At 31.8% G+C, this 23293-nt stretch overlaps 1 protein-coding gene across 2 annotated transcripts in view; it reads left to right on the top strand.

The window, feature by feature from the left end:
- The first annotated feature begins 505 nt into the window (after nucleotides 1–505).
- LOC139480905 (N-acetylglucosamine-1-phosphotransferase subunits alpha/beta-like) overlaps nucleotides 506–23293 on the top strand; it is a 32865-nt gene continuing 10077 nt past the window's right edge. For both annotated transcript variants that reach the window (XR_011654536.1, XM_071263851.1), the window contains exons 1-16: nucleotides 506–891; nucleotides 4263–4348; nucleotides 5683–5802; nucleotides 11874–12073; nucleotides 12460–12527; nucleotides 13152–13283; nucleotides 14578–14652; nucleotides 15879–15950; nucleotides 16442–16621; nucleotides 17424–17594; nucleotides 18252–18375; nucleotides 19107–19172; nucleotides 19553–19608; nucleotides 20522–20636; nucleotides 21418–21629; nucleotides 22285–22433. Coding sequence is in view for 1 of the 2 variants with exons in the window: in XM_071263851.1 (XP_071119952.1) it covers nucleotides 763–891; nucleotides 4263–4348; nucleotides 5683–5802; nucleotides 11874–12073; nucleotides 12460–12527; nucleotides 13152–13283; nucleotides 14578–14652; nucleotides 15879–15950; nucleotides 16442–16621; nucleotides 17424–17594; nucleotides 18252–18375; nucleotides 19107–19172; nucleotides 19553–19608; nucleotides 20522–20636; nucleotides 21418–21629; nucleotides 22285–22433 (1955 nt within the window). In the remaining variant the exon portion in view is untranslated. The remainder of the gene's footprint in view (nucleotides 892–4262; nucleotides 4349–5682; nucleotides 5803–11873; nucleotides 12074–12459; nucleotides 12528–13151; nucleotides 13284–14577; nucleotides 14653–15878; nucleotides 15951–16441; nucleotides 16622–17423; nucleotides 17595–18251; nucleotides 18376–19106; nucleotides 19173–19552; nucleotides 19609–20521; nucleotides 20637–21417; nucleotides 21630–22284; nucleotides 22434–23293) is intronic.

Here is a 23293-nt window from a genome sequence, read left to right as displayed (position 1 = left end):
TGTGAAATTTTTCTCAATTAAAAGTTTACCAAAAAAGTTAACTCGACATTCAATATACAATGGACAATCAAACATAAAATGGAACTCAGTTTCAGTTTCTTGATTTTTACAAAATATACATAGTCTTTCTTCTACACTTTCGTTTGAGTATCTACCAGTTTCCACTCTTAATGGTAAAATTCCACTTCTAAATTGCGCTAAGTGTGACCGCTCAATTTTACTCAAGTTCAAATTCACGTAATTTTCAGTTTCAAAGACTGTTTTAAAGTTCCTATATGTTCGTAATTTTGAAACTTCTTGGACGGAATTCCTCCAGATATCTGAATACAGACTTTATGTCCTGTGACTTTTTGTCCTGTGACCTTTTTGTCCTGTGACTTTCTGTCTGTTTACCAATTCTTTCTATTTTAGGTGTATATTGAAAATTCTGTAGGGATAGTTGGGTCAATGATCAGGGCGGCTGCACAAGTTCTAGCATTTTCACGTGACTTTCTTTCGGAATATCTCTTTATTGTTCATCACTTCAAGCTAAAACAACTGTCTTACCCTCTCGCTTTGCCCACTTTTGTATCTAGCATTTTGTTGAGAAATAAGCGATGGATTGACTCTATAGTTTTACAACAGATAATTGTTGTTAAGCCCTGTCAATTCTTTTGATAAGTGTTCATAATCAACACGTGGAAACCGGTCTATTATGAACCCTTTCCCCCACAATGCAATGTAAAAAAGCTGGTAGCAGACGCTTTCTACAAAAAGTGAAAAATGCGAGACGATCATTGTAGAAAAATAGTCCAGAAGCAGGCTTATGATGTTTTGTCACATAAATATGGAATACTTATTGTCATTGGTGTGCTCATTTTCATCACGTTGACATCTTTTTATTTTGGAGAGGTGAGATTCAGTTATTCAAAAACTATTAAACGAGCTCTGAACATTGAAAAAACCCCACTGTAGTAGTCTGTACCAATCAATACTTTATACCAGGACCCCTAACCACTTCTGTCAGCTGAACCTGTTTATATTTCTACTTAAGGTAAAGGTAAGCACCTACTAGCATGACTAGGTGTCACAGTAAGTATACAGTGGAGTCCCCTGTGTCGGCGTGGACCGTGATATCGTGCATTAGCTGATACAGTAACATAAACAATATCGTTCTTGTTATTGTTTTAGCCTTCCGAAGGGATGAAAAAGAATAAAATTGATCAGTTCAAGAGTTAATTAATAACTGCAATCACATGATTTGCCATATTTGGCCAATTTCCATAAAAAAAAATACATCATTTATTTAAGTCAAACTTATATCAGATTGAAATAATTTTTGCTCTGCATCCTTGGCAGTTTATTTGGTTCAAACTCAGCTATATTTTGTAGTATAAAATCTTTCCTTTATTTAAAATGAGCTCTTTTTGGAAGGCATGCACGAATTCACCGGACATTAGAGCAACTCTCAGAACAGGGGTTTCCCTTATTTTGGACACACATTACAAAAAATGTAGAGGATGAAACCGTACAAACAGAAGATTTTATGAAATAAAAGTATGTGATGAAAGTGTTCACACAATATTATCCAATTATTAGTGTTATCAGTTGAATGAAGTGAAGTCAGAAGTCTTAGGTGCACAATTACACTGGACTGCACCGTATATCTCATTTGGGTGGGTCTCATTAGGGTCTAAGCGTGACGCGGGATTGCCGATTTTTTGTAAGCGTGACACGTGAAAGTCGAATTCTTGTGCCGTGAAAACGGGAAATGGAATCTAGCGGGACCCGGTAAATTGCCAAAAAAAAGAGAATCGCTTAAATACATAGTGTAAGCGGGATACGGGAATCTGTCAAAACAGTAAGCGGGATCCGGGATCAGAACCCCCCAATAATGCCCCCATTTGGCATTTGAATATTGGTTGACCAAACTAATTCTAGAGTAGTTTTGCAGTATCTGCACAACTCTGCATACAAAAATAAGAGATATAAAATGGTTTACAAGTAAGGTCGAAGGTTGAAGATGAATGATCAAAGGTTCTAAAGGAAACAATCGTCTATAGTTACATTCTGTATTCTGTAGGTGTCGCTGTTGACACTGGATTGTCTCCCTTGTAAATATTCAAGTCTTGCATGTAAATATTTCACTCTGGTAAAAAAGTTCCAAATCAATATGTAACGATCCTGTGTTAAAGTATATCTCATGTATAAGTTTCTGTCTAGCCTCTTCATAATTTTCACAAAATATTAAATAATGTTCCACAGTTTCTAACTGACCACATTCACACTTGGGATCTATATTTTGATTGATTTTGTTTTGGTAATTTTTTAGGTAGTATCCGGATCTTAAATTTCTTATAATTTTTGCTGTTTTATGATCTGGATAATCAAATGTTGACTTTTTACTGACATTCTGGTGAAAATTGTAATAAAATCTTCCTGTTTCACTATTGTCCCATCGATTTTGCCACTTTTTATTCGCTAAAATTCTTGCTGCCGTTTTAATATGTGTATCTTGTTTAGTTACTGTAACATGAGCTTCTTTTTGAATTTGATTTGTGTCTTTAGCTGCATCTTTTGTTTATCAGCTATTTCATTTCCTCTAACATCTGCATGTACTGGGGTCCATTAAAATTAATTATTATTCTATGGTGTTTTTGGATAGATTTAATAAGGGATATAATTGTGATTTTCAATTTTCCAGTTTAATGTTAAAATTCCAATTGCTGATTGACTGTCTGAAAATATTTTTACTTCTTCTATTATGGTTTTATTTTCAATTCTGCTAACATAATCTAATACTAATTTTATTGCAACAAGCTCCGCCAAAAGAATTGAACCCCTTTTTGAAACTGGTTGTTCATGTTGTTTAAGTTCTGTTTCTTTATTGTTGAAGACTACAATTGCACCTGCTCCACAAGGTCCTGGGTTGGATTGGCAAGAACCGTCTGTGAATGCAACAACTGTTGATGGAGATACTGTGTTAAGTTTGTTTAATATTAATTTTTTTCCTGTGATTTCTTGTTCTTTAGTTCTGTTTTTTTAGGAACCAAGAGTATGCCAATATTCTGATGAAGATTTTGATGCTTGTAGACCTTGAAATTGATATTCTGGCTCTATGTCATCAATACTGATATCAGTTTCTTCTTTCATGTTTTTTGCTTGTTGTAACATTAAGCCTAAATGTGATATGAACTTTTCACTGTTTCTTTGTTTTTCCATTCATCTATTTTGGTTTCTGATATGGATTTTTGTTGAATATGAATTTAGTCTTGCAATATCTCTAATTGCCATTTCTTCTCTTCTAAGATCTAATGGTAATACTCCTGCCATTACTTGTAATACTTTCAAACTGGCTGTTGCAGAAACTCCCAAGACAAATAGATAAACCCTTTCTTTGGATGGTATTTAATTTTTTAAGTGTTCTTCTTTTCCTGTTTGCCAAATACAGCTTGCATAGAGAAAAATGGAACCTATAATACTATTATAGACTTGAATAAGAAATTTTGTTTTTATGTTACCAATTCCTTTTATTTCTCTTAAAATTCCAAGTGATTTTCCAGCTTTTTTTTCTATGATGTTGATATGTTCACTGAAGGTAAGTTACATTAGGGGACCCAACTGAAAAAAAAACTGGTGTTTTAAAGTCTAAAGAGATTAAGAGAATTAACATTTGATAGTCCTCATTTATATTTTTATCTGGAGACATTTTTATGCCCCACCTAGGGCCATTATGTTATTTGGTGTGTGCATCCTTTGATCCTCCATTCGTTCATCTGTCTGTTGATCCCACTTCGGGTTAAAGTTTTTGATCGACTCAAGGTAGTTTTTCATGAAGTTGAAGCCCAATCAACTTGAAATGTACACATGTTCCCTATACTATGATCTTTTTAATTTTAATGCCAAAATAGAGTTTTGACCCCAATTTAACGGTCCACTGAAAATAGAAAATGATAGTGGGAGTGAGGCATCTGTACTATGGAAACATTTATGTTTTAGATAATGATTATGATTGATATCTTTCAGTTGTTAAAAACAAAACAGGGGAGTGGTATAATTAATACATGTCTGACTCTGGATCAACAAGCAAAACATAACCATAGATGCATTTAAAATTAGGGGTTTATTAAAACAGGAATTTATGATCAGTTATTCATCTCAAAGTCACCTGTTTCAGCTGATATAATGCCATGTTTTGATGTGTAAAAGTGAAATTAAATTGTTTGACTTAACATCAAGAGAGCAGTAATAGATCATTATTTGATGATTTGTCATGTTTTCAGACTGTAGTGGAATGGAGTAATGAGAAATATGCTCAGGTTTTCAACTCGTACAGTGACAACATAGCAGGGAGATCTTACAGGGAAAGGTATATATAACTTTACATGTATATTAAGGTGTGTTGTGTATGCATCAATGAGAAGGCCACTGAATGAAATGAATAGACCTGCCTCAACATATAGTCTTAACAAAAAAAAATTTACTTGTTTATGAGTTTGCATTCAAAATTGAGGATTAATGCACCCCATAGTATACTAATTTAAGATTTCCAGAAAACCAGGGGTTTTATTTAAGAGGTACCTCTATTCGGAAGACCTTTTCTTTTTTTATATGATTTTAAACATCTGTTGAAAATTGGCATGTAGAAAGCTGATACATGTACGATTCAGGATATACCTGGTTTCTATGAAGTTAAACTTAAGGTAAAATATTTAGAAAGCTGTGAAAATTGTAAAATTTGATTGAACAGGTAGGGACTTTTAATTGGTGGTACATGTATGACACCTATAGTTTTGTGTTCCTTTTTTGAGAAGTTGTTGCTTTATCTCATCGTGGTTCAAATTGGATGAGTATATAAAAAAGAAGATGTGGTATGATTGCCAATGAGACAACTATCCACAAAAGACCAAAATGACACAGACATTAACAACTATAGGTCACCGTACGGCCTTCAACAATGAGCAAAGCCCATACCGCATAGTCAGCTATAAAAGGTCCCGATAAGACAATGTAAAACAATTCAGACGAGAAAACTAACGGCCTTATTTATTTTAAAAAAATGAACGAAAAACAAATATGTAACACATAAACAAACGACAACCACTGAATATACAGGCACCTGACTTAGGAATAAATAATGTGGCGGGGTTAAACATGTTAGCGGGATCCAAACCCTCCCCCTAACCTGGGACAGTGGTATAACAGTACAACATAAGAACGAACTATAAAAATCAGTTGAAAAAGGCTTAACTCATCAGATGGACAAAAATATAAGTGGACGTGGCCAGGTACTTATACATCCCGACACAAAAAGACACAATGAACAGATCTGAGAGTACTCGCAGTTATCTGACAGCTAGTTCAAAGCCACTAACAACTAATAAAAAAATCATGCATCTAAGACTAAACACATTATTCTTTCTCACATATATTCTATAGATAGAAGGGTAAATTACACATACTGATGGTGACCCTACTATTATTAAAAAACAACTTTAAGGCTTTTGCAAATACCATTTAGGTTTTAATGAATATCTATAGTTTTACCATAAAGAAATGATTACCATGAAAGATTGTAAGGAGACTGTTAAAAAAGGACATAGATACTCCAGTAGTCTGCTTAAATTTGAAGTTTCAAATTGTAACAATATTTGTATTTATCAAATCAATATTCAATGTACATTATAATATAATATATTATAGGTTATGCTCACCCTTACCGATTGATGTTGTGTATACATGGGTGAATGGAACAGATCCCAAGCTGTTAAATCAACTCAGAACTCTCAAGTTAAATATAGAGGAAGAACTTAATATAACAAGGTATACTGATTCAACATGATAGACACCTCTTTCTTGATTTATAAAATAATCAAGAGATACGAACTAAATTGAATGAGGGAATGAAACAGCCAAGATTATTAAAAGGGCAAGATATGCTAAGAACTAGCATGTCCATTAACACCAGGAGTTACTGACCTTGAATGACAATTTTTACCCATTTGTTGTTTTTGCCAGTAAAAATATTTATTATGATATTAAATTTATGAAAATGCCAGGTGAACTAGTTAAGTATCCTTGGGGATTCTTGTTTTTATTTATCTATTTTATGAAATCAAACAGATAAAGTTGTGAATGGAAATGGGGAATGTGTCAAAGATACAACAACCCAACCAATGAGCAAAAAACATTCGAAGCCCACTAATGGCTCTTCAACACGGAGAGAAAACCCTGCACTGATTGCAGACTTCAGCTGGCCCTTCAAAAAAAAGAACTAGGAAAATTGTAATATATACTATTGCTCAAGCTTACTTGTATATTTATAATGTTTATATTTTTATCTATACTGAAATCAGGGGCACCTCCCAAGAAGCTATCAGGTAATTTCATTTGGCTTTGAAGAAAAATGCATTTTAATGATTAAAGCTCATTTATTTACCTTAGAAACAAATACAGGTAAGATATCAAAAGACAGAATGCTAGACCTTGTTTATTGTTAGCTATTTGTAATGTTGAGAGCATGTGGTCATTGAATTTGTACTGTTTCATGTACATGATATATGTATGATCAGCTGGTAAAGGGATAACCAAACAGACAATTTCATATCAATTATGCATATTTATAGAGCTAGCAGTTATTCACCAAATGATAGACATACTAAATGAACTAATTTTACATAGATTTCATGTTGTTTAAAAAAATAATATCCCCTTTTATGCCAACTTACATATATCGGGGGCATTATGTTTCTGGTCTCTGCATCCTGGACTAAACATTGAAATGTGATATAAATGTGAATGGGGCATGAAGTTCAATTGACTCATATTTTTGTTTACCACTGCTTTTATTGGTAGCTGGAAAGTGTGAAAATTGTAAGTGTGCATTCATTTTGTAATCTCATTTAAAAATATCACTATAACACAGTGCGTCTAAGAATGTATAAGATTTTGAAGAATGTTTGTTTTTTTTTTCAATCCAAGAGGAGAGTGTATCTGCTGGATCAATCTGATAAAAAGTGATGAAAAAAACCACTAAATTATTACCTTTGGTGCTTATAGTTATTATTTCTTATATATCCACTTGTATTCTTCATGTATACTACTTAATTATCCTGGTTTTTATTCAGGACTATTTTTATTTTCATTTGTTAAAGTAAGGTTTACCTCAATTCACAGATTACTTTCGATATCCATGAAACAAAGGTCTTTTCTTGTGTATTTTTATAGCTCCCAATCAAGATTTTGCTAGCTAGTATTTATATGACTTGCTTTTACATATTCTGAGGGTAATGTTACAAGGTTATATTAGATTATATGAATCTGCTACTCAATAATCAGTCATTCAGTCTGTGTTAAATCTTGTAATTGTAAGATAATTCATTGCAATGTAATATTGTAAGTGATTATAACATGTAAATATATTCTGTATATCCTTTACAATTATTATGAGGTAAACTTGAATATAGAACTAAATAAAAAATCATGACTTGGAATATTTAGCGAAATTAATATATCAACTGTAGTCTAAATTTTTATGCTCCATCTACGATAGTAGAGGGGCATTATGTTTTCTAGTCTGTGCATCTGTTAGTTCATTCGTTTGTTTGTCCGTCTGTCCGTTGGTTTGTCTCTCCCGCTTCACGTTAATGTTTTTTGGTCAAGGTAGTTTTTGATGAAGTTGAAGTCCAATCAACTTTAGTACTTATGTTCCCTATGATATGATCTTTCTAATTTTTATGCCAAATTAGATTTTTGGCCCCAATTTCACGGTCCACTGAACATAGAAAATGATAGTGCAAGTTTCAGGTTAAAGTTTTGGTTAAAGTTTTTGGTCAAGGTAGTTTTTGATGAATTTGAAGTCCAATCAACTTGAAACTTATTACACATGTTCCCTATAATAATAATAATAATAATAATAATAAATTCTTTATTTAAAGAGGGTAAACTCAGTTAGTTACAATAAACTAATCTTCCCTGAGGCCCTCACATACAAATTACAATACAATCAAAACATGACATATATGATCATGTTATGATATATATGATGATTCTAATTTCAATGCCAAATTAGATTTTGTCCCAATTTCACGGTCCACTTAACATAGAAATTGATAGTGCGAGTGGGGCATCCGTGTACTGTGGACACATTCTTGTTTTTAAGGTGTCATACCACCAATTACTCCCTCAAATTTAGAACGTATGTGAAAGTAGGCCTACTCGGACAAAAAAAAGTGCATTTGATGTCATTGTTCACCTAAACTAACCAACAAATTTGCAGAAATGAAAGTTTTGTTGAAAGAGAAATATATTAAGACCATTTTGAGCCAAAATTTACCTGTCTATGAGTTTGCATTAAAAATTGAGGATTAATGCGCTCCATAGTATACTAATTTAAGATTTCCAGAAAACCAGGAGTTATTTTTAGTGGTACCTCCTTTCGGAAGCTCTCTGCTTTCTTATATGATTTTGAATGTATGTTGAAAATTGGCATGCAGAAAGGTGACACCTGTACAATTCAGGATATACCTAGTTTCTATGAAGTTAAACTTAAAGGGAAATTCCGCGATTTTTTACTTATCATCTAATTATGTTCATCTTAACATAAAAAACACATTTGCAAAGTTTTAAATTTATAGTCCTTCTAATAACGGAGAAAATCAAGTATTTGTAACTTTTTTGGTTGAATTCTCGAGTGGGTCGTGACGTATTAGCCCGATTTATTGAATTCTGGGAAAAAATAAAATCTGTTTAACTCTTATAGCTTATCGACAATATACGTAATTAAAAGCGCACAGCTGACGAATGGTCGAAGTTATTAACCACAATTTAAGAATGAACGAAAGTGACTATGCATATATATACCGTTTTGTATTGATTGAATTAAACTCCTATAAAATTATCTCTAGTAAATGTTTTTGAATAAATTTAATTAATTATTGTTGAGATTTTTTTCATAAAATATTTATTGAACATTTTTACTGATATTGAACTGAAAATATTTCAATTCTTTTTACCGTTATTGTTTTGATAATCATTTCAATGCAACTAATGTGTGAGCAGAGTGTGTATATTATTTTGTAAAGGTCACTGTATATTTCTCGGCTTGAGGTCAATTCGTTTACCTTGTAGCTATTAAGCCGCAGGTGTGAGTTCAAGCGTACACAGGTATAAATGTTGTTATTTGGAAAGGATAAACAGAAAGAATTAGAAAGAGTATATGCTGCCATGATGTTAATACACTAAGATTTAATACACGATGAGAATAAAGATACAATAATTAAATTGTGTAAATTAATTGAAAATAAAATTCTGATTCGTAATTCCGAAAGTGTATAAAAATAAAAGGAAACAATTTTTGATTACTTTCTTAGCGGCAATTGGCGTGAAGATTCAAATATGAAGCAAAAAATAGTAGTTTTAATCTTTAATAAAAACTAAATGCAATATTACCCAATTTGATATACCATTGTACATCTGTTTGATATCTTGTACAGATAAACGACAGAATTACCATACAAGCATTTATAGTCAACACAATCAGAAAGAGTTCCCATCGTTAGACGGGGAATATGAAGGCTTCCAAGAATGAACAAGTGACATGTCTAACTCTGAACAGTTAGAAAACAGACTATCGACATCGACCGCTTGTTCTTGATATTTGAAACTGTATGCATATATATACGTATACGTTTATGATATAGTGATGAGTTCTTGCGTCTGACAAAAACTAAATTCCTTCATGGTTATATCTTGCCATACGTTTATATTGGTTTGTAAGGTGATTACTCAAAATCGTTATTTGAAAATCCTGTTTGTGAGATGTAGATTCATTTCAATACAGAAATTTCGTCTATATATTTCACAAGTGTATAACACAGAGAAGCTCTGAAGGTTCATTACTCCCATTTTGTTTGGGTGTGAACCATCGATGTTTACAGCAATATCAAAGAATAAGGTGAAGATGGTAGAAAGAACTATGGGCGTCATGTGGCAAATATTACATGCATATCGGACAATGAGTTGTCAATCTGTATGAAAAGATTTCCAATACAACTATATTATTGAGAAGGAATGTTTACATGCTATACTCTCGTACTAGTATTACAGGGTTCTTGTGGCGTTCACCTTAGACACACATCGTTTTAACGATGTTTAAAAAAAGACAGAACCAATTTAATGTCATATTTCCCTATTTTTTAAATATAACTAAATTCTTTTATCTGACAAGAATACCCCTATTCAGCGAACAAGTAATTTATTCTTTTTTCTGTTATTGAATACCAAGAAAGAAAATAAATCCCGAAATTAATTTGAAACTTTGATACTCAAAAGTTTCCCAGCAAAATATTCACATCCCCTGGGGATAATTAGTGTTCGTCCAGTGGCATATATAACAATTGTGATGACGAACTCCTTCCTTTGTTTGAGAACAATCTTATTGAAATATAAATCTGTGATTTTCCTAGGTCCACAGCTTCAATGAACCAAAGCAAAAGTTATACATCGACCTGTATTTAAATCAAATTGGTTATCTTCTTCTTTTGGTACACAACTGTAGTCTAACGACATTCGATGATTACATACTGTTGGCATACGTGGACTAGTCTATTTTCAACACTTTTACCCCTATTTATTCAAAATATATGTTTTTTTCTTATGTTCAATGTATACACGTATATATTTTAAATTGCGCTATAGTTCCGTAACTTTCTATCCAGTCGTATAAACGAATCGTCGGCAAGTGCGTACATTTTTTTAAATCAATATTTCTGGTCTGTTCCAATCTGTCCTTCACTATTGACAATGACTATATATTACATTTTCCCAAATTCACTCTTGGAAAAAATATTTAAATAGATTTTAATTTCATCAAATCTTATTTTTTGGGTATTATTTATATTTTTATGAATTATATTCTTTACACCAGAAATGTTATTTATAAACAAGCGTTTGAGTTTAGTAATGACAAGTAAGACAGAGTTGTATATTATACATCTGATAGTTCAAAATGGAAAGTTATAAGTTATAAGTTATCAGCCGTGTACACTGATCAATACCTGCAGAAGTGAAACGATGCATGAACTTGCAAGCCCGACAGGAAATCGCTTGAATACCTGGACGTGTCACCTCACACCCCTCACAATACCTTTGGAAGTAATACCTTTAGCCATGCTGGTGATCAGATGAGGGAAGATCAAAATATATTTGAAAAAAGTTTATTACTTTAAACAAGGATTTGTATAGTAATTACTATACAAATCCTTGCTTTAAAGAATAATGAACAAATTTGATTTTCGAAAACAATTTTCACGGAACACTTAATTATGATTTCAACTTTGACTTTTCACCTAATTCCAATATCAACAGTTTAAAAACAACAGACCATGGTATTTAAAAAAAAAGTAAGAATATTTTCCGTATCAAGTTAGTTAGTCGGATTAAACAACCGTACGATTGACAAGATATCGACACGCAATTACGACTACATCGGTTACTGTAGTTTTGTTTCTTTGTGGTTTATAGACATATCGTTTTTATTCATCGGGAAAGAAGACAAGATGGCGGATCTCGGAGAATTGATACTCTAAATTTAAAATCGATGGTGATCGCTTATCTAGCGGAATAAAACTTTAATATCTATGAATTTGAGCATTTTTATACAGAATGAACATAATATCAATTTTTGATTTTTTTGCGAAGTTTCCCTTTAAGGTAAAATATTTAGAAAGCTGTGAAAATTGCAAAATTTGGTTGAACAGATAGGGACTTTTAATTGGTGGTATGACACCTTAATGTCATATTTATTGAAGAATTATTTCAAATCCACCTGTCATGAGTCATGACTGTATCCATTTTAACATTAGTTATTTTTTTTATGTTCTATCAAATTGCAGTGATTCCAAATGTGTTTTTACCAACTGCCTAGCAACCAATATGGTTATTCTTGACCCTGTGTTGCCAAAGGAGATGTCCTTACTGAAGTTATCATTAGTCTACAAAGTGTTTGTTCAGGCAGAGAAGATGTTTACAGTGTCCTTAGATACAGATGAGAATGCCAATTATACCGTGATTGTCTTTAAGGAAGATACTAACAGTAAGTCATATAATTTTGGAGCACCATTTTAAAAACAGACTCAGAAATCCACCAATCAAAAAAGCCATGCCTTGTGGTTACACAAATTTTAAGAAAGATTCTTATATTCAGACTCACAAAAATTAATTTATCAAAATACTGTATTTGCGGTTTTGAACAGAATTCTGCACTCCTGATTATTGTGTAAACTTTGATGACTGAAGGCCAAGATTATTTTATATTTTGAAACCAATGTAAGAGAAATCCCAAAAATTAAAAATCAAAATGATCAAAAGACAAAGGTCCATATCAAAGCTATATGTATAGAAAGTGCTGAAGTAAAAGTCTGATCATATAACAATGCTTCATGTTGTACAAAACTAATAATTTTTCCTGTTATTTTTCAGTGACAGAGGTATTAAGTCAGCCAATATTGGTACATGAGATAAATACTACAGTGAGACGAGGTTACATTGTAAGAACATATATACTGCTATTTTATTTATAGAAGTCATTCAAAGACAAAATAAAAGTTATCTTTGTGCAGTTTCTTTTATCTGAAAATCAGTATGTTCAATACTGTTCTCCTGTCATTCAGTTAAGCTAACTTAAGAGCAATTTTTTATCTGTATATCTGGAGCATATAATTTCATAGTTGTAGTAAATTATGCAGTATTAAAAACTATACTGAATTAATAGCAAGGATTTTTTTTTATTGATGGATACCCATTTGGATTTCGTGGGTATTGTTTAACCACAAATCTAAATGTTCAATAAGATACAAAAGTTCAATAGGCTTGTGCATACTTTGGCAAAACTATGATATCAGATATCAACGAAAACATAACTTTTCTCAATCCATTAAAATTGGTATCCCTGAAAATAACTGTAAAAAATAACAGTCTATTTCATTTGCCAGTGAACTATTTTTCGTGTTGGTCTAACTTTCAAAAGTAATGTATTTAGAATATAAATGTACTAAAATAATCTTAATTTACCAAATATTCTTTCTTTCATTATTGTATTGAATTGTCTAAGTTTGAATTATTCAAAGGTAAGTTTTAGACATGATGTGAAATGGCATAATATTTTCTTTCAGACAACAGATTGGACTGTACACAATAGTATTATGCTAAAAGATACTGCTATAATGGCTGGATTCCCTCCTCAATATACTGCTGAACAAATTCAGACCAAACTGCCAGACAAAATAGCGAAAGGAATTACAAAGGTAAATTAAAATAAATAAGTAAACACAATGTCTTGTTTAAATTGTTTTACATTAGTCATATCAGGGCCTTTTATGGCCTGCTAAATGGAAATAGACTGAGTTTGGTATTTCTCCAAGGCTAACATTGACAATCATATCACATCTCCTTCTTTATATGGATGAAGGATTTCCTCAGCAATATACAACACAGACAAAATGAATGTAAAACTCACATAAGATGGCTCTAAAGGAACATTTAAAAGTAAAAGAAGTCTAATATATTTTATAGTTGACTATGCGGTATGGGCTTTGCTCAATGTTGAAGGCCGTACGGTGACCTATAGTTGTTAATGTCTGTGTTATTTTGGTCTTTTGTGGATAGTTGTCTCATTGGCAATCATACCACATCTTCTTTTTTATACAAAATGAAAACATAATAGGGGGATTTCTTATTCATCTGGCAACATGTCTTTTTACAGTTCAGAGTTAAAGCCTTTGAACTGTCTGTTAATTTGTCCATACTTAATAATTTTATCAAATGGTTTTCAGGGGATAACATATTTTAGTTTTGACAAGATTTTCATGAATAATAATGCTTTTGAAGGAAAAAGAACATGCATGGTTAGAGTTTTTAGATAGCATTTTGAGGTCTTTAGTTACTTTAGCATGAGATGAAATTAACCATTAATGGGTAACAGCAAAAGGCTAAGACAGTTATTGCATTCACTTGACAACATTTTATTAATTCTTATTTGTGAACATTGTTTCTTTTATAGTGTTGAATAAGATTGCTTGAAATATTGTAGTTCCCATTTCAATATAAAGGTTAAATGACATGATTAACCCCGCCACATTATTTATGTATGTGCCTGTCCCAAGTCAGAAGCCTGTAATTCAGTGGTTGTCGTTTGTTTATGTGTTACATATTTGTTTTTCGTTCATTTTTTTTTTATATAAATAAGGCTGTTAGTTTTCTCATTTGAATTGTTTTACATTGTTATATCAGGGCCTTTTATAGCTGACTATGCGGTATGGGCTTTGCTCATTGTTGAAGGCCGTACCTTGACCTATAGTTGTTAATGTCTGTGTCATTTTGGTCTCTTGTGGACAAATGTCTCATTGGCAATCATACCACATCTTCTTTTTTATATTTATAAATCATTATTTACTATAAAGAAATATTCAAAGCATGACTTTTTACATTTTATAGGAACATGAGTTAAATTATTTCTTTTAAAATTCAGAACCTATAAATAAAACAAAAGCAGTGAAAGTTATTGACAATGAAACAAAACAATGATTTTGTTGATTTCAGTTTACAATGCATGAAGATGAAGGCTTAGCAGTTATACAGATATCCAAAAAAGACGATTTTGAAGCATTAGTGAATGTAAGTTTAGTTGCTATTTATTTCTTATTTTTGCATGTTTTCTTATTCTGGAATTATTGAAAAGCAAGTGATACAACCATAATTTTTCATAATATAGTTTCTAAATACTCTCATGTATGGAAACTTCTTTAGCACATCATTTGGAAATGGGTTAAACTTAGATTTAATATAATGTATGTTTCTTATTATTAAAATGTATAGTTGCAATGACTATATTTAATAATCTATACTTGAACAAAAGTAGAATGAACAGAAAATTCAAAGGAGAAGATAAGATTTTAGGCAAAAGTGATATTTAAATAAAATTTATTTCAAAATTTATCCAATTTTTAGAATTAAATGTAAGATCTGTATATTTAGATAGAACATTTAATTTTGTTTGAAAGTATTTCTTTTCATTGTTTATACAATGATAAAATTACAATTTTTTTTTAAAAATATTATCTGTTTCAGTCAACAGGGTTGATAATCAGCAACCACCATAAACAAGGCATTCATATAGGAAGTGTATTAAATCTCTTTGCCATTAAAAAGAATGTGACAAATAATGGTATGATTAATTTGAAAAAAGTAAAGGAGTAGGTTCAGTAAGGCCCCTTTTTGGCCCCAAAATATAGCAGTTTTACGAAATTGTGAAAATGTAATATTTAAGCTATTTATTGGAAAGAAGAATGTCTCTGCTACATGGATATGGGCTGTTTTTGACAATACAATGCACATATATCGGGTAGTAGCACCATTAAGTCATGCTAAATTACTGAAATCTTCAAAATTTTAGCATTTTAGTTAAATTTTAGACGGTTTCCGTCTTAAATGAATGTGGCCACATTCGTGTTCATTCATAATATTGAAATGTAAGTTTTATTTGTTGATAATACATAATATATATAAAGGTTGAGGATGAACATGGATGCGGCCACTTTCATTTTTGACAAAAACCATCTAAAAAGTGAGGTTTTGATAGATTTGTTAGATTTAAGTTTGAATCAGAGCGTTTTTAATGACTAAATCAGTTAAAATCTACCACAAAAACTTATCGAATCAATTAAAATAAACATTTAAGTATTTAAAAAGTGTCTAAAATTTTTCGTTAGATGAACTTGAAAATTGAGGCCAAAATCTGTCCTTACCGGACCTACTCCTTTATAAAAGCCTCAAAACATGCAATCTTCTTTTGTGATTTAAACATTGTTTCCACTAGATCACTGTTAGCTATTTAATTTCAGATTGAGAATTTTACACTTGAAGGAAAGAAACCAACATTTAGTGCTGCTAACTTAGTATGGGACTTGAGAGATGTGAGTAACTCTAAACTTCCTTCATTTATTCATCTGTTTGAATACCTTTAGATATCAATAGTTGTTTACAATTACTAAATTCTTAGCGATTGATTATCAGAAAAAATTGAATTATGCTCCATGTTTATAGAACAGAGACTAGTGCAAATATCACATAATAATTCATGTCCTAACAAGCACCTTTGTTTTATTTTCTGTTCGGAAAATGCATGAAAAATTCGCCCGTGAATTTGAATGAAAAGACAAATCAATATTCACCCCATTATTTAATGCTTTTGAAAACACTGAGACAACTTTTTTTATTTGAAAATTAGGGACTATTTTTAAAAAGATTGTTTGTTGATTTATTTAGTGTTTATGCAAAGAAAATGCCACTTCACTCTTTCTAAAGTAGACGTTATCTACCAATAGTGCAACATTTATCTGAAGATTAAATAAATTTTGAAAAATCAATGTTAAACATAAACATGATGTTATGATTTGAATTTCAGTTCAGAAAAGATTCTGATATATCAGCTAGTAGATTTGAGGATAATGAAGAATTGCGGTATTCCTTACGATCTCTAGAGAGGTTTGCTCCATGGGTCAGACATATTTACATCATCACCAATGGTCAAATACCATACTGGTTAAACATGGAGAGCTCTAGACTTACTATTGTTACACATCAGGTCAGATTAATATTGTATACTGTCGATTCATTATTATTCATAGGAAACCAATTTTCGTTAATTTGTTGTAACAGGTGAACCACAAATTTAAATGTTCAACAAAGTACTTTTCCTATGTTTGTATGCAGACCTTAATAAAAACCACGAAATCAAATAGCCACGAAAACACAAAGATTCCTCAATCCACAAAAATTAGTACCCATGAAAATTAATGAATCCACAGTATTGGGGAAAATTTGAAAAATGTATTGTAGTATTATTTAATTTGGGATGTAACGCGTCTTCTGGTTGGCTGACGTTATTTTGTTATGAGCCCATAGACATAATTTAGTCATGTGACCCTGACGTCATCAACGTTTTTTCATGGTTTTCTACGGTTTAAAATGGAATTTAGAATTAAATTATAAGAAATGACTGTAATATTATTTCTGTCTATTCGTAATAACATAAAAAATGTGGTGCACACTGTTAAATAACCCGCTATGCGCGTTATTCAGTGTGCACCACATTTTTTATGATATTTCTTCATAGACAGAAAAAATATTACAGTCATTCCTTAAATGTACTTGGAGTTTCCACCATATATTGGAGCCCCCTCAAGAGCCGTGAGGGTAAAAGGGAATTTGATTCTAAATATCTTTTATTTTGTGGTAAACATCTAATTACAAAATTTATTCTACACAAACATTTTATTGTAAAATGAAATGCATTGTACAAATCATAATGAAACTACCTCTTTTTTCAATCACCATTGCTAATCTATAAAGTGCCCATAATAAAATACTTCCACATCTGTTTGCAGGAGATATTCACAAACACAACACATCTACCAACATTTAGTTCTCCTGCCATAGAGGCTAACATCCACAAAATACCTGGTCTATCACAGAAGTTTATTTACATGAATGATGATGTTATGTTTGGTAAGGATGTATGGCCTGATGACTTTTACACCTACAGCGACGGATATAAGGTAGGGTTTGAAAGTTGTACTATTTTTGAAGTTTTAAAAGGTTCACAAAGTGAAAATCACAAATCAAGTGCTGAAATGAAGAGAACCACAAGATCATGGTTTTGAAAAGGTAGATGTTATTCTGCAATCCTCTTTTAAAATTATCTGGATTAATAAGGGTTCAGTTAAGGATATTGATTGAATGATTGATTCCTTTTTCAGCACTATTATTCTGTCTCATGGCGGTCAGTCTTTATAGGCAGAGGAAGTCAGAGTGCCCAGAGAAAATCATGACCTTCAATAAAAAAAATAGTTTAGGATAAGATTCAGTCTTAGATGAGTTAAAAGGTTGGTCATATGATAATACTATAAAATTGAGAAAGGAAATGGGGAATGTGTCAAAGCAACAACAACCCGACCATAGAGCAGACAACAGCCCAAGGCCACCAATGTGTCTTCAATGTCTCCGAATTATCCTATAGTTGACATTAAGACACTGTACCTCAATATTGTATGGAGGTGATGATAGGCATGGTTTGACTGTGTTTTGACTATTTTAGCTTTTTATGTGTCAGTATTTTGTGTTAGTGATATATATGATAAGTAACTTACTGAGGATGACCATCTTCACAGATCTATGTTAGATGACACATCTATATTTATTAATTTACATTTAAGGTATATTTAACATGGCCAGTACCTAACTGTAATGAGGGATGTCCATCGTCATGGATTAAAGATGGCTACTGTGATAAGGCCTGTAACAACACTGAATGTGAATGGGATGGCGGAGATTGTCATGGTCAGTTGTTCTATTAAATGGCTTGTATTTAATTTATGATGCACTGTGGGTAGACAATTTTAGCCACATTTTAAAGTTTTTTTTACACATGTAATATGCTGGATAAAGGTGTTTATATGCCTGACCTACGATATATGCCCCACCTACCATAGTAGAGGGTTATGTTTTCTGGTCTGTGCCTGCGTTTGTCTGTCTGTCTGTCTGTTCATTTGTCCGTCTATTAATTCGTTTCGTTCGTCCGTCCATTCGTCTGTCTGTCCTGCTTCAGGTTAAAGTTTTTGGTCAAGGTAGTTTTTGATGAAGTTGAAGTCAAATCAACTTGAAACTTAGTAAACATGTTCCCTATGATATGATCTTTCTAATTAAAATGCCAAATTAATTTCATTAATGTCATTAATTTTCGTGGGTACCAATTTTCGTGGTTTGAGAGAACTTGCCTATTGGTGGATATATAATTTTGTGGTTTTGAAAAAAGTCAGCATACATTCCTTAAGAAAATTTGTAATTATGTTGAACCTTTCAATTCATGGTTTCCCTGTACCAAAGAAATCCATGAAAATTAGTATCCAACAATTGATAATGAATCCACAGTAGGTCTTAAAGTTTCATTTTAAAAAGAATCACATGTTTACACAGTATGACACAAAGTTTGAATAATTTGGCATTAGATTTAGATATCTCTTGATGATGTGAGCTGTGCATTGATTTAATGATATATTACTATTATACAGGTAGTAATGTACAGGCAGGAGCAGGACATTGGAGTGGTGGTGTTGGCTGGTATAATGATCAGAAAGGTAATGTATCTTACAATAGTATCAAAAACTGATACAAATAAACTCCAGTTAATTCCCTAATCATTGGCTTGTTTTCCCAATTAAATCCTGTCAATCAATCAATTGTATTCTTTTTCATACTCTGTGAGCCAATAATTTAACTAATATATATGCTACGGTTTCTGTTCAAGAAAAGGGCATGACATGATATACCAAGTTATCAAACTTGTGGAAGTGGAACATTCCTTGTGTGTGGAACCTATTCATCAGCATCGTTAGTTTATATCCATATTTGAGAAACAACTGATTGGAAGATTTGGATTGATTATTTGAACAGGAAATAAAGTGAATTTTGGGAAGAGAGTAAGATTATTTATTATTTGTTTTTCTTTTGTTTGTAGAACATTGTAACAAAGGATGTGCTGATTCCTGGCTGGCAGATAGATATTGTGATACTGTAAGTACATGGATTTCCTGTATTACTTGACTGGCTTCAAACTCTGATGAAAAAGTATCAGTAGACTTAGAATAAATATTTGTACCTCGTTCAAGGAGTGGAGGCTATGTTGTAAGCACCTTGTCTGTCTGTCCTTTTATTCAATGCATATTTCTGTCACTCTATTTGCAAGAACATTTAAACAGAATGACCAGAAGCTTGACAATGATGAGTTGTAACAATGGTAGCACATTTATTTTCTCTGTGAATTTTCATTATTTTCAATAATTTAAAACAAAAATTGTCACTCATATGTCTAAACTGGTCCGCTTTTCTATCTATAGCTTCGCACCGAAGGAACCCGTTGGAGCAATTGTCACATTGGCATTAATTGGACGAGTCTTACAAATTCAACGATTCACTAATAAAATTGGCCAATTAAAGTGATAGGAAATTGATCTCAAATGTTAATACTGAGATGCCGCAAAATAAACAAGTATCTGTTAATCAACCCCATGGTAGTAGGGCAGATAAACGACCAACGAGTGTGTTAACATGTTCTTGACAAACTGAGCCGGTGTCTTTTGTTCCCTTAAGAACTCAGTAGGGTAATAAATGTGCTAATTTTTTTTTATTTGCTATCAGTATAATACATAATTAAACATAGCCCATTATGTACTAGTCTCGTCGAATTATTAAATCCCGTGGTCAGAATTCTGACCACAGGATTTAGGCCATACCTGTTGTCAGTGTAGCGATAAGTGAACACAACAAGGGTCCAGTTTAACATATGTCCAGTTATTATTTGTAAGGTGTGAGCATTTTTGCCCATTCCAGCTCCTGGTGTCTTTATTTGTTAATCTCTAACTTAGTTTGTCAACATTGGATAGGTAAATTATGATCATTATTTAAAAAAAAGTTTTTGATTTTTCAGACATGTAATGTAAAGCCATGTGGTTTTGATGTTGGAGATTGTGGTACATCTAAATATGATCAACTTATAGGCTATAAACTGGAAACAAGTGTTACAGAGTATATAGTACCAAAAGGTAGGATTCACTTTAAAAATTCAATTATAGTACCAAAAGGTAGGGTATACTTTTAATAAAATCAATTATAGTACCAACAGGTAGGGTATACTTTTAATAAAATCAATTATAGTACCAAAAGGTAGGGTATACTTTAAAATCAATTTACAACTGATGTGACATGTAGTACATTATAATTCTTTTATGTATGGGTTGGTTATTCTTCTTAATTTGGATAAGATTTGATTAGGTTAGCTTGCATGGAGAGCCATACAAGTCATTGTTAAAAATGCTTGTTCGTCATATAATGGTCTTAACTTTTATAATTTTTTCTGATGGTAGATTAAGGGGGACGTTTACTTCATATATAAGCATCAAATGCTATAAATTCTGAAATTTTCTTTGAGGTTTTTATATTCTGAAATAACAACGAGAAAGGTTTTGCAACACTTTATGAATAAAATTTTGTAACACTGTTTGTAATCAGCATTCCTGAAATTGTAAAAAGTTAATCTTATAAAAAAGAAGATGTGGTATGATTGCCAATGAGACAACTCTCCACAAGAGACCAAAATGACACAGAAATTAACAATTATAGGTCACTGTCTTGCACCTTTCACCCATTGTTCAAAAATTGCAAATATACATGAACAACTATTTCCAAAATTTACAGTATGAGAACTTTTACCATAATTTTGCATCATTTTCCTAAAATTTTAGATTTTTACAATGATTTAAAACTTGATGCCTCAGTTGAATTATGCATATGAATTTAGTTTGTAACCAATATTATTGATTTTAGGTGAGGTAATTGTGTACTTTAACATGACAACCCTGATGACAGACAAAGGAAGTGTAGAATCAGCAGAATATGAGAAGTCATCTGTTGTCAAGGCAATAGCTGTAGCTAACAAGTTCAAGGTCATCACCATGGTGTTCAATAAAGGTCACAATGCCACCAAACTCCACATTCATCTTAAAGGACATTATGCAAATGTTACACAGAAATTCCAGGTAAATTAAGTACATGTATATTTGAAATAGAATCGTTCAACTTTCATCCTTTTAAATGATATTAGACAGTCTCAGCTTCCAGATTACAAACAGTTACAGTCCTGAATGGAATAGTTCTAAGAAGCTTTCTTACTGAACCATCTGGTTGCCAAATATGATAGGACTGCCAGTGGGACAACTATCAACAATAGACCTTAAGACTTTGATTTAAGAAACTATAGGTTTTTAACAATGAGGAAACTCAATACCCTTTAGTCAGCTGTAAAAGACCCTGACATGACAAAATGTGAAAACAAAATCAAATGAGAAACAACCAGCAGCTTGATTTATTATAAACCAATAAATAAAAAAAACAAATTTTGCAAACAGCATTAAATGGCTACCACTGCATTACAGGCTTCTGACTTGAAACAGACACATAAAGAAAGCAGTGGCTTCAAATATGTTTTTGAGCACTCAAACTCCCCTTTAACTTGTGATAATGGTGTAGCAACACAACATAAGAACAAATTGTAACTCATTATTGGTAAACATTAAAATAATTATAATGCATTAACAATTATGGTTTATCAGCGCAACAAAACAAACTGTTAATCCTTATTAGAGAATATTGTTTATCATGCATTTACAGTAGATTATACTTTATTTATTCCAGTATAACTTTACTGTGATGGTAGATACTACACAAGAAAATAAAACCTTGGAAGTGTTACGGACTGAAGATAAAGTTAATAAAACAGCAAATGTTACAGTGGAGAAAGAGATTGAACTACCAGTGGTGTATGAAGTAGCAGAGGAACTTATGTAAGTGTTATTGGTAAAGTAAATTCTGAACATTGTTGGAAGATTTTACTATAGCAAAACTTGCAACTAGATTTGTATTGCAATAGTGAAAAATCACATTTTAATAAAAAAAAACTTGCATTTGTGTCGAACGTAGAAATATTTGCCACTAGACATGATGCAACCAACCAACAATCAATCAATGTGTAGAACGTTCAACAATGGCAATAATAAATGCATGCAATAATTTCCAAATTTACAGTAATTGGACTAGCAAGTTGTTTTTTGGGTGGGGGAGTATACTTTTGTATCCCATTTCGGAGCAACAGATGTTGAGGTTTTATTGACTTGATGAGGTGATGGTTTATTATTTATTATTTAGGACAGGCAGTGCAAAGAGTATAAATTGAGCTACAAATGATGTGTGATAGATTGATTGAGGACTGTCTAATTTTCTCTAGCAATTATTACACGCATATTCAGGACAGTAGCATTTTTTTTAACCATCTGTCTTTAAACATGACAACAGAAAGGCATATTTAGATAAAAGTATATCCCCTAAACTATTGTATTTTTTAAGGTAAAAGAAAAAAAACCACCAAAATCAGTAGCTAAATTTTTCCAGATTTATTTTATAAAGCCAAAAATGTGCAAGGTATATAATACAGATAACTAGGTATTGACTATTTAAAGTATGTGGCCTTTTTGTAGAAAGTACTTGTGTTCAAATGGGTATAAAGAAAGTTTGTTGTGAAAGAAGGTATCATTACGTACAAAAGTAAGTAGGTATATCATAATAACTTTATTTATTTCAAGAAGGATTTATGAATCGCTGCTATATATTGTGTATATATTGTTTATATTAAGTATGTTTGTTTATT

This window comes from Mytilus edulis, chromosome 7, assembly GCF_963676685.1.
Source record: "Mytilus edulis chromosome 7, xbMytEdul2.2, whole genome shotgun sequence".
In the NCBI taxonomy this organism is placed as follows: Eukaryota; Metazoa; Mollusca; class Bivalvia; order Mytilida; family Mytilidae; genus Mytilus; species Mytilus edulis.
This window is presented reverse-complemented; position numbering and strand designations above follow the sequence as displayed.